General features: G+C 35.9%; 1 protein-coding gene across 1 annotated transcript; it reads right to left on the bottom strand.

The window, feature by feature from the left end:
• Positions 1–2,572: 2,572 nt before the first annotated feature.
• Positions 2,573–10,923, bottom strand: HYAL4 (hyaluronidase 4). The gene is made up of 4 exons (XM_019799433.1): positions 10,901–10,923; positions 9,245–10,196; positions 5,856–5,945; positions 2,573–3,019 (listed from the first exon to the last, which is right to left on the bottom strand). Exons 2-4 carry the CDS (start codon positions 10,163–10,165, stop codon positions 2,573–2,575), a joined length of 1,458 nt encoding a protein of 485 aa, XP_019654992.1. The 5' UTR covers positions 10,166–10,196; positions 10,901–10,923.
• Between the last annotated feature and the right edge of the window lie 693 nt (positions 10,924–11,616).

Raw genomic sequence — 11,616 nt, 5'->3', positions numbered from 1 at the left:
TATGATTATGACATTCTGTTTCTGAGATGAAGACATACATTCCATCCTATTGTGGTGTGAAACAATTAAGAGACTGGGAGAAACCAAGTATCTGATCAAAATGTTTGTGTCCAAATAAAAGGTACTATGATTTTTGAACCATTAATGGGTGGTAAGAAACAACAGTGCCCTGAAGAGACAGTGTCATTGTTCAGGCAAGTCAGGAGAGAGATGCGTGCTTTTTGGGTTTCTAAGAAGGACTACCTATCATCTTGGAAAGTTATGTTTCATTTACTAAAGTGATTTGTAGTATTTGTAAGCTATTTTTCTTACAGATGTATCCTTTATTAATGTCTCTTGAAGAATTATCGTAGCATAGGAATAGAGTTTAAATTTTGATTTTTTACAAGAAAAATAGAGAAGTGCATATTTGTCTTTGGACTGGACATAATTGATGACTTCCCATTTTTATGAGATAGTTGATGAAGTATTATAGTCTGGAAACCCAAAATTATGCAAGTCAAAATAAATTACAACAAAATTAGATGTTTTTCATAATCTGTTTTTAACTTGAGCAGTTTTTTTTTTTTTTACAAAATAAAGTTTGGAAGAATCTGTTATTAGAAATGTGGTAGTTCTTTGGGTTTTAGTTTCTTTTGCTTGCTATTAAATTTAAGTGACATAAAATTTAACATTTTTTATTTAGAAAAAAATGATTATTTGTGAGTTATATAACTGGGATGTTTCCTATTTTCTTTTATGTTTTCTAAATGCCTTCTCTTTTTCCTTCATCTACCTTAATTCTTCTTATTTTCCCTTTATTTTGGAGGCACTGTAAGTTAAAAGAGAGCAGTGCTCTGTATCCTATAATTGACAAATTCATTGATAAGTGGGTAAAATTAGCTATACCTTTCATCCTCTCCATATCTTATTTTCTTCATCCTCAAAATGGTGATAATACTTTTTAATATTTGCCTTTTCCTGCTTCGGTGGAATTCATTGCATATCAAAACCTTGATAGAATAAAGTTGAAAACATCACTGTAAGGATAATAGCCATCCCTTTTCACTTATCATGACTTAGTAGCAAACATTTCTTGTTTGGGCAAAAGGATTGAATGACTGTGATTTCAGCCTTGATGCAGCAGAGTACCAACAAAATAGGGGAATTTAGCAAATAGCCCTCAATTTGACTTATTCTGTTTCACTGCCTCCTTGACTTTTACTCCTCCTGAAAATGAATGAATGAATGAATGAACGAATGATCTACCTATTCACACTCTATATGTATGCCAAGATGATGTACATATGAAAGCATAGTATTTGGAAAGTGTCAGACAGGAAAACATCTTCCCTTACCTGAGGGAATTAGTATTTGGGATACTATTAATCTCTTTTGAGTCTTTATGAAAGACATTGATCTGGATTATAACTAGATCAGTAGATCAGCCCAAGTGACCAAATGAATTTTTCAAATGACTTAACCGTGTGTTGAGAATTGAAAGGAAATTAATTGCTTAGATACAGTATACTTTAATAAACCAACAAATATCAAAGAATTTCTTATATAAATTCCACTTGAAAGGAGTCTAAGGACGATAAGGATAATTGCCAAATCAATTTCTAAGAGCCCTAGTGATACTTCTGATAAAATTGAACCCAACAGAATTCAGTGTAGATTCCCTCTTGCCCTATGACTTTGTATCCTGGGGTCACTGGAATTATTTAGAAATTCCCAGTCCCTGGAGTACAAATAGCTAGAACATAATGTTTGCCTTCTTTTAGCTCCATGTTATTGTGTGTTCCATATCCCATATGACCTAATTACAAATTTTCCAACTTCTTATAAATGATTGAAGTCTCAAGAACATTGTAGCAATATCGATCTAATCCTAATAGATGATCTTGTTTCTATCCAATTTAAGTGTATATTTTTTAAATGTAGATATTGTATCTTTTTTGACTGGCTTTCCTCCAGAAATTTCTTTAATTATTAAAAAAAAAAAATACCTTCACTTAGGTTCTTAGTTCTTAGAAGGTTAATTAATGACCTGGCTCTCAACTCTCCCTCCTCTTCCTCCTGCATTAGCCACACTGGCCTTCTTGATGTCCTGAAACACTCCATGTCTGCTCCCACTTAAAGGTTTTTGCCTTTGCTCTTCCCTATTCCCCATTCCAAGAATGCAGATGTAGTTGGGATGTGCTTCCCGCCTTCAGGTCATCTCATTAGGGGGGCTTATTGGTCTACCCTATATACAATTTCCAGTGCTCTACCACATCCCCTGATCCCTTCACCCTACTTTATTATTTTCCACAGCACTTATCTTCACTTGATGTATATGTATTTATTTATGGTTTACTTATTATTGTTCAATTTCTCACAAGAATCTGAGCTCCACAAGGGCAGGGACTTAAGTGTGTTCACTTCCTCATCCCTTATACCTAGCATGAAGGAAGTGCCCCATAAAATAATCACTCGGGCAAGGAATGGAGCCAATGATCACTTTTGAATTTTTTTTTACTTTAAAGCCAATAAATATTTTAGAAGTAGGTTAAGTGAAAGGGGAGAAAAAAACCCCAGCATTTTCTACTCTTCAGTATTTCAAGGAAAAATTGACATTGAAATAGGGGGTGACAGAATTCCACAGAATCATAGATGAGGTCATGCTAAGAAAAACTGATAAATTAAAGTTAGTCATAGGATCCTTACTCTTCCCTCTCAAGAGATCTGAAGAGTGTCGCTGGCAAGATTCTCCGTGCCAGCCATAATAGCAGTGACACACAAATCCATTCTTCATGGCCTTTATTGTCTTCAGTTTACTGGTTGGGGAAATGATGAATCTGAAACTCTTACTTAGGATATATTTCTTCGTGCTGCTTTCAGGCATATGCAGATAGGAGGAGGATTCGGGTGTTTTTCGGATACATCTTCCATTATTATTACATATACTTTGACTGCAGAACTTGGCTGCAGATGTCACATTAACAGCATAATGGCCCAATGGCCCTTGGATAGACTTTTGCACGGATAAGCAGGTCTCCTATAGGAAAAGTAGAGATCTATTTAGCTCACTCTCAAGATGTGATTCTATTATACAGGTGGTATTCATACCTGAAGCTTTTGTACTTGGTAAGGCTGAGGAGGAAGATCCATGTTTTTCATTGGGAATTAATATAAAGAGATATTTGTAGTAACACTTTAAAAAGATCAGCATAAATATGGTATGATTATTTTAAATTTAACTTTAATTGTGAAACATCTTCAACACCGATACTTAATATATGTTAATATTATAGATCAGATTTTTCTAACACTGCCACATTATCCCATTCTTCTCCCTACCTCTAAGGAGGTAATAGTTCTCCGGAAGTGGGGGAGGAGGGTAGTCTTTGCATCCATGTTTTTGTAACTTTACTATATGTATATTTACTTTGCATATATATGTGTAATTATAAGCAGTTATAGTATCCTGTGTTTTTAAACTTTCATATAAATTTATGTCATTAGAGATATTTTATTTTCTGCAACTTGCCTTTTAAAGTTAACATTTTCAAGATTTTTGTTTCATGTTGATATATGTAGCTCTGTTTTTTTCGTTTTAACTGTGATTCAGTTTTACAGTATAAATATAGCATACTTCATTTATCCGTCAGGTTGTAGTAGGTAGAATATAAAAGATCATTGTTTATAACCAAATGCCCAAGTCATTAAAGCAGTGGGATATTTTCTCAGTTAGAAGAGGCACCAGTACTGTGAATCCATCTAGTAAGGACTTAGGGAGTTCAAATGGAAAGTCACAAGGAGGAATGAAACTCCTAGAGATAGGCGGTTGAACAAGGTATCACTTTTGGCATAGCAAGTGCTGAAAATCCCGTGCATGATGTTTTTGGTCCAGGGACATCAGTCTAGGCTAACCTCATACTATATTTAGGAACAAATGCTATTTTTAGTCAGGACAAGACTCCTAATCTGCGGTTGGTTCTAGGACAGATGGAATAAGATAAAAACAAGCAAACCATTGAACCAAAAATAGAGAGAGAGGTTGGGGGAAGACTATAATCAGAGAGAGCACAGAACACAGGTAAATACAATCAAGTTCAACTTGGGCATCTCCCATTCTGTCCCAGCGCTCTTCCTTGACATGCCTTCTTCACCTAGCTTCCAGAACATCACAACCTCCTGGGATTTTTCTACCTCACTGGATGTTCCTTCATAGTGTCCTTTACTAGCTCCTGCTCGTCTTACCTACCTCTGAGCGCTGGAGTACTTTAGGCTTAATTCTTAGACCTCTTCTCTTCTCTAGCTATACTCTCTCTGGATACACTCCCCCCATCATCTTGCTTTAAATAGAGCTCCCAAATCTGTATTTCCCAGACTTTATCCCTGAACCAATTGCATACCCACCCACCTCTGTCACATCTCCACCTGCATGTCTCACGAGCATGTCAAACCTAACACACTCCAGTGTGATCTGGTTCTCTTGCCAGCCTGCAACTCTGGCAGCCTTCCCCAACTGAGTGAATGCCAGCTTCCTCTTTCCAATGCCTTAGGAGCAAAGCCTTAGGGGGACGGGGGTGTGAGTTGCATGCCGTGTGGGGGTGTCTCTAACCAAATCTCAGTGACCCCTCATGCAAGAAAGAGCCAGTCCCTATGTGACAATTGTATGGGAAGAGCTTCAAAAGACAAAAATAATTATAAATGCCCCAAATAAATAAAAATTACATTTCCCAATTTGTCTCCTCCCTAACCCTAAGTCTCCCACAACCTTCCTTAAAGCAAAGGAACAAAGAAATTGCCCCATACTCCTCTTCCCTGTACCTAAGACTTAAGCGTAGGGTGTGGGGTCAAAGGGCAGGAAATGTTAACCCAGGTAATAATAACCAACTCGCACCTGGCACATACCGCATCCCAGGCACTTTTTTAAGCACTTTACGGGTGTTATGATGCAATTTGCATTAAGAGCCCAGTGAGACAGATACTGTTATTTCCCCCATTTTATAGATAAAGGAATTGTAGATTAAATGAGTTGTTCAAGGTCACATGGCTAGTAGGTGACAGAAAGCAAACAGTGAACCCCAAACAACCCAACTTCAGGCCTCCTGCTCTTAACAGCTCCCCCATGTGGATTCTCATTCGTGCCATGCTGAATGAGAAAGAGATGGCCATTTTTATGTTTTATGCGACTGCATGTTTTAATACCTGAAAATGAGACTATTTGTTCATACCTGGAAGTGAGGAAAAGCTGTGGTTCAGAATTTTCACCTAGGCAGTGTGACAGACGACCAATAGAACATGTTCAAATTCAGTTGTGAAAAATAATAGTTATTTTGTGTGTGCACTGCTCCCAAGAGCAGATTGTTAATAAACTTTTGTATACATGTATTTTTTCCACCCAGGAGCATTTCTGTTATCGTTAATCAGGCAATAAGAGCCATTTTTAGAACACCCATTCTCCTTAGTGTGGATGAAATAATATTTATTTTTAAAATTTAGTATTCTTTTTCTTTGTCACATATACATTATATCATTAAATCCACTGAAATCTCTGCAGAGTAGGTTTTATTTCAGTACCTTTTTTTTTAGATGGAGAAACTGAGACTCAGAGAGGTTAATTAACTGGCTTAAGATTACACTTCTAGAACATGAAAATTGAAGCCCCCCGTAGGGCTGTCTGATTGAAACACCTGTGCTCTTCCTATGCTGCCACTAGCCACGGTGGCTGGACAGAGTAGGTGCTCAAAATTGTTAGTCCCTGCACTCTTTGAACTTCGTTAAGGTCATGTGAGCAGATAACCATTTGTCTCTGATGTGAAAAGTTAAAACAAAAAAAATATCTAGAGTGTATTCAAGATGCTGACAGATAAATCATTGCTTACCTTTGAATCAGAATATTCGTATCCTCCCCACAATATTATCCCTGCTGCCCCCAATGCAGCACTCTCGCCAATTGTATGTACTAAATCTTCCTAGAAAAGAGAAGTATCATAAGTAGTTTCTGCCAAACTAAATTTAGTCACTGACATTTCAGTGATAAAAATCAACCCATCAATTGAGGTAAAAAACACATTGATAATATTATCTGTGTTTCTGAAATGAAGGTTTATAAAACAGAATTAGAAAAGGTAATTCTGCCTTGGATACTTACTTTTATTTGGTAAATATTTATGATGTTCTAGGCAATATTCTAGACACTGAGAATATAAAAATGAAATAGATTCCAGTTCCTGTCCTCAAGGGGGATCTCGAGTGTGATGGATGAGACAGACATATAAACAAGTGATTATAATTTGCTGCAACTCTTAACTTTGATGCTATCCTACCTCTAACTGCTGAACAATAATAATAAAAAAAAGAAGAAAGTTTGCTGTGGTAAAAAAACCCAAGTAATTATAGTATAACCAGTTAAGTTCTATATTGTCCCACTGGACATATAGATCAGAGGTACTGCTTAATGCTACATGGAAGAGTCTGGGAAAGCAGGAGGTGAGATTTCAGATGTGTCTTTGGAAATGAGTGCAAGTTCATAAGACCGATTAGATAGGGCAGAATTTTGTGGACAGTAGGAAGAATAAGGCAGAGATTCCTACATAGAAAAGAACAGTCCACCCAGAGGTCTGCCAGTAACTCTTGTGGTAAAGCACAGGGGGTTTGGGAAGAAGTGAAGTCATATGAATCTTTGTATAGAGGGAGGATCCAAATACATAGAATCTTTTATGCTATTTTAAATTATTAGGACTTAAGTACAAAGGAAGTTTCAGTACTGGAAAACCACAGATTTGTGACCTTGATGGATGTTTTTAGCTGTCGCATAAAACTTGTATTGGAAGAGAAAGTCAAAATGGTAGCGAGGAGCACCAATTAGGAGATGATGCACTCTGCCCAATGAGAAATGATGAGGGTTTCAACAAAGGCAATGTCAGTCCTTGTAAAGCAGAGGGGACAGATTGAAGAGTGATTGGGAAATTAAGATGGATATCTATTGGATAATGGAAAGAGAAGGGAGGATACAAGTGACACAAGCTGGACAACTAAGTAGATTATAATTTACCAAGACAAGAAACTGAGATGGTTATGTTCATGATTATAGAGCAAGAACAAAGATGCAGGGCATAAGGGAAGTTAGAACAGAGAGAAGATGATAGATGAAGGAATCTGCATTCTTCCTTTCCTTCCAAGGCATGGAGAACCAGAGATCCAGTGCAAGGACACAGTGTTCAAAAAGTAGGATGAGAAAATGGCCATGCCACAGCAAAGTGTCCCTGCACTATGAGAAGCGTCCAGTAACACTAGTGCTTATGTTCCACAATCTGTGTAGGTAATACAACAAGAAAGGAAACCATCCTTCTATTTTACTAGCCAGTGTAACATTCCTTAAATATAAGGCAAATTCCTCACTTAAATTGAGACATTTCTCAAAGAAAATATCAAGTAGAGTTGGTATTTTAAATTATTTCATTGAAAAGTTGTGTTATTTAGACAATAGGTAAAAAAGATCCATATCATTTGTTGATTGGTGAAGGCAATAGGATGTGTTGAAATGCTTCAATATAATAATACTCAGATTAATTCTATAGTTTTTGGTGAGTAGAGTATGTGGTCTATTGATTTCTGAAGAAGAGCTCAAAAGTCATAATTTATGTCAGAAGTCTAATAGCACAAAAAATAGGAAAGTTAGAACAAGACTTTCATTAAAATGTGGCTCATCTATTCTCTCATTTTCTTTCAAGACAAACTGTCTAACTGTATGGACTGTTATTAGTTTCTACCATTATTATTATTAACACTAATAATATATATTTTTACTTTTTATTAATATTATTATTAATACAGTGACACATTATAGGCACTCAGTAAATAATTTTGGAATAAATAAATATAATCTAGTCTTTTTCCCAAAAGGATTTGAGAAAGTGACATGATTTGAGAGATCTGTTACTTTAGAAATGACTTATGAGAAGACTTTGGAAGGTGTAACTCATATACTCAAATACCTGGAGACCTGACTTTTGAAAGAAGGATTTGATTTATTCTAGGTTGCACCAGAAGGCAGAATTAGAATTAATGGTACGAAGTCATCCAGGGGAAGAGTAGACTCAACATACTCAAGAACTCTCTGGGAATTAAGATTGTCCCAAAATGGCAGTTTTCCTTCGGGGCTAGGGAGAGCACCATTGAAAAGTGCTGAAGCAGAGACTGGATAAGAAAGAATCCATGTTTAGGTGAAAGGTGGATTATACACCTCTGAGATCCTCCAACTTTTGTCAAGCTGTTATGATTCTTTTCCTCCTAAACTTATTGAATGAACATCCCATTAATGAGTAATCCTTCAATGATAGAAGTGTCGAGTCTAATCAACAGCATTTGGGTCAGTAGATGTTTATTCTGAAAAATTTGAGAAAGAATTGATACTGCTTTTAAATTTCCTCATCTCAAACTGAAGTGGTCTAATAAGGTGAGCTGTGTATTGTCTATCCGATCGCCCTGGGTCTGTGGTGGGAAGTAGAGGAAAAGAACTGTGGGCTCACAGGTATGCATAGAGATTTAAGGGTTTTTTTAAATCTAACTATCCATCCAATGATTGAAGCCCTGTAATAATGTCCTATCTAAATGACAATCTCGCTACAGCTTGAATACTTCCAAGAGTTTGCAAACTTATTATCTTCCAAACAAGTTCCTTCCCCTCTTTGTGCCTCCTATGGTTGTGTTAAGTCTAGGACAACATCTGTCTGTTTACATAAACCACTTTTAAAGGCTTGACACCAGCCACTAGATCACGTTGTAGACTCTTAAATGTAAAATCAATGGAATTTATGTTATCTTTCAATGAACTTTAGTTAAAACATAACAATGCAATATAATAAGAACTGTAATTCCTTAATAATTTAACCAAGCTTTGTTCTGTATATTTTAGATTTGAAAAATTGCTGCTACTCTTTCCTATTAAAAAATTGATTCTGAAATTTCTCCAGGGTTAAAATTAATCTGTTGCGTCGTTTAACTCAGGCTTGACAACTGTTCTGCAGGAAACCCCTGAAAATGCTAGGCTGATAAGAATCATCATCTTAAAACCAAGCAAACATCTAATTGTCAGTGATACTGTTTCAGAATTGACTTGACATCTGAAAAAATATATACCTTTAATAATAAAATAGTGTTCTATTATTAAGAGAAAATAATTATACTAAAACATTTTATACTAAAACAGATTTATATAGTCATTGTACTAAATTTCCATTTTTAGGTGAGTGACTGTACTTTTCCTTACCTGTGACAAAGCTTCAACACTACTCAAATAAAATGGTCTGGAAAAAATAAAAACTGGCAAAATGTAATCATGTCTAGCCATTTCGGCAATCCTCATGGCTTCCCTAACTCGATAATGAACAAATTTCAAAGCATTTAAACTTGACTTCAATATTTTATCCAAATATATTGAAGTATAAAGTGCTGTGCTTTTTTCCCATAGCCACTGGAGTTGGTCATTGCGGAAAATTTCATCATTTGGGCATTTGCCGGTGTACGCCTGTGGGTTTATTTTATAATCATAATTGTAGCAGTCTGGGTAGAGATAAAAGCCCCATAAACTCTTTGGTCTCATTTCTAAAGCCAGTGTGAGAGTGGTGTGCATAAAACTCTTTCCAGCATTTTCAAATTCCTGTTGGGCAACTGTATTCACTTTCATTTCTGACCAATCAGGATGGCGGTTTCTAGTGAAGGCTAAGGAGTAGTTTTTATATATTAGTCTATTGCCCCAATTTCTATCCCACTGGGGTTTCCAGCTTTCCCAGTCAATGACAACAAGACCTTCTGATCTCCACAAAGAGATAACGTTTGCAATGTCATCAGCTGCCTTCTTGAGGTGTTCAGAAAGATTCATATTCTGTGGTATTCCTCCGTTAAAGGGTTTTCCCTCTTGAGAGAAATAAGGATAATACCCTAATTCATTTGGATAAAATATGGCAATTGTTGATCCCCTCTGAGCCTCTAAAGGATTTGATATAATATTAAATAACTGGAGATTCAAATCCACATTGAAGAAATGTTGACACTGCATTGTTGGGGCAGCCCAGAAAACGTTGAAAGGTCGGTTCCTGATCACTGGAGACAGTGCTGGTTTGGGGACTGAGTGAGTGAACTTGACCAAGGGCAGCAGCACTCCTAACCATGCCACCCACAGGTTACACATGGCTTATAGTCTTGACCATTACAGCAGTCTCCTGAAAAATAAGAAGGTGGGAAAATTAGACATGATGGAGTCAAATGTCCCTTTAGTTTCATACTACCCAGTGAGTGGCAAATGAAGTCAACTCACAATGGTGTTCAAGCTGTTCTTTAAATGGTAGGCCTTTTTTTTTTTTTTTAGATTTATGAGGTTTATTGATATCTAGGCCTAACTTATAGTTTCATTTGAACAAGGAAAGAAAAAGGAGCCTTTTTTTAAAAAACACTGGAAATGTGAAAACAAAATCCAGTGAATAAAAACTAAAAGTATTCACACAAATTCTCAGCTATGCCAACTCTACCTGCAAGATGTTCTGGTTTTTAATTTCCTATTATTCTGACTACATTGATCTAAACCATCCTGTATGGACTGTACAGACAAAACTTGGGTCATGAGGGAAACTAGGAAAAAAGAGTATGAATGGATTGCCATATCTCCTTCTCGATGACCGGAAAAGTGACCAAGAACACGGCTTGTTGAAAATTAACAAATACTGGCATTTTAACAACTAATAACTGGAATTTAAAAAAAATAAATAATACCAGCAATAAGCAATACTTTGCTTGCTATTTGAAATGCACTGTCCTCAAAGATTTGCTTGTCCACTTGTTTATATGTTTTGTTTTGTTTATTTGTAAAAGACAGCAATCACCCTTGGAATTAGCACAGGCTAAAACCGAAAACAGACATGACATTTACCTGCTGTTGATTATGAATTTGGTGCTGTCTTCTCTCAGGTACATAAATAAACCTAAAAACCTATTAGTTCTTTAACTTCATGGGTTTCTCATCAAGAAATTGGACTTATTTTCACCAGTTAAATCCCAAATGAAACTTGGCTCTTTAAATCCCTTCTAAGTAGTCAGTTGACCAAAAACTGCCAAAGAATCTTCCCAGAATATGAGGACTGCCTGATAGCCAATGAGATCTCACTCGGAAAGCAGTCGAGTTAAAGTTATAGATCAAAATCATATTATCATGTACTTTTTTTTTTTACATAAAGGAATCACAGATTTTTTCTCTGATGTAATTAAGCTCAGTATCTTTTTGAGAGTCATACATTCCTTCTCGTGTAGTTCTTGCTGTCTTTATTTAATATATTAAATGCAAGAAATGATACCAGCCAAAATCATATGTTAACTCTGGCAAAATAGCACCCTAAGTTTGTAAAGACGTTGGCATTATCTTGGTCCCCAGTATACATTTTATAATTACCTTCTATTACAGAAATAAAATTATGCATTATTAAACAGTATGAATTTTTAAATATAATTAATTATTTCCCCATGAAGCTTACTGAGATTTTATTCCATTTTCTAGCCATTTGTATTACTCAGAATATAAAACTAGATCTAAATTTTCTGACTTATAACCTGTATACATACATCTATACACTTTGTTTTTTGCTCAACAAA

This window comes from Ailuropoda melanoleuca, chromosome 1 (assembly GCF_002007445.2).
Source record: "Ailuropoda melanoleuca isolate Jingjing chromosome 1, ASM200744v2, whole genome shotgun sequence".
NCBI classification, from domain to species: domain Eukaryota; kingdom Metazoa; phylum Chordata; class Mammalia; order Carnivora; family Ursidae; genus Ailuropoda; species Ailuropoda melanoleuca.
This window is presented reverse-complemented; position numbering and strand designations above follow the sequence as displayed.